This window comes from Suricata suricatta, unplaced genomic scaffold (genome assembly GCF_006229205.1).
Source record: "Suricata suricatta isolate VVHF042 unplaced genomic scaffold, meerkat_22Aug2017_6uvM2_HiC HiC_scaffold_14560, whole genome shotgun sequence".
In the NCBI taxonomy this organism is placed as follows: domain Eukaryota; kingdom Metazoa; phylum Chordata; class Mammalia; order Carnivora; family Herpestidae; genus Suricata; species Suricata suricatta.
In genome coordinates, this window is record NW_021858843.1 from 1 (window position 1) to 973 (window position 973).

Below are 973 nucleotides of genomic sequence, written 5' to 3' on the forward strand. Positions count from 1 at the left end.
CGCCCGCGTCGCTGTCTGTGGCGCTGACGCTGCCGATGTGCAGCGCGGGGCTGTTGTTCTCGCGGACCCGCAGGGTGTAGGTGGTTTGGCTGAAGGCGGGGGCGTTGTCGTTGACGTCGGAGACCGTCACGGTTATGTTGTGTTGCGTTTTCAGCCTGGGGGTCCCCAAGTCAGTGACGGTGATGGTGATGTTGTACTCAGCTTGGCTTTCTCTGTCCAATGGTCTTTCTGTAACCAGGGTATAAAAGTTCTTGAACGTGGGTTTCAAGAGAAAGGGAAGGTCGTTCTGGATGGAACAAACCATCCTACCGTTGTCCCCGGAATCTGGATCAGATACACTGAAAACAGCAACTACAGTCTCTGGGGAGTTTTCTGGGGTAGAGCTTGTAAGCGTTGACATGGTCAGTTCAGGGGCGTTGTCATTCACATCCACAACTTCTATAGCTACAGTGCATTTTCCTGAAAGGCCCCCACCGTCTGTGCCTGCAATTTCCACGTTATAGTATGGAATTGTCTCGAAATCCAATGTTTTACTCAGACGAATTTCTCCTGTTGTTTCGTCTATTACAAATGGCTGAGTAACTTGATTACCTTGGAATAGAGTGTAGCGTATGTACCCATAGGTTCCCGCATCTAAGTCTTGGGCAGAGACAGCTACAACTAAGGAGTTTGGGGGACTGTTCTCAGGGACCTGTACCTCATAGAGCGACTGTAAAAACTCAGGAACATTATCATTGATGTCCACGACTTCAATGCGTACTATAGTGGTCCCGGACCCGGGCGGATCCCCTCCATCCAGCGCCGTAAGGGTTAAAGTGAGTTCAGCCTGCTCCTCCCGGTCCAGCGCTTTGTCCAGCATGAGCTCTGGGTATTTTCTGCCATCTCCGCGATTATGAGTGACAACATGAAAATGGGAATTGGGGCTGATTGTGTAGTTCTGTACAGTGTTGCTACCTATGTCAAAGTCCTGAGC

General features: G+C 50.6%; 1 protein-coding gene across 1 annotated transcript; it reads right to left on the reverse strand.

Moving 5' to 3' along the window:
• Positions 1–4: 4 nt before the first annotated feature.
• Positions 5–970, reverse strand: LOC115284670 (protocadherin beta-5-like; the record flags this gene model as incomplete). Its single annotated transcript, XM_029931185.1, has 1 exon — positions 5–970. A coding segment is annotated over one exon (966 nt), but the record flags the coding sequence as incomplete, so codon positions are not given.
• Between the last annotated feature and the right edge of the window lie 3 nt (positions 971–973).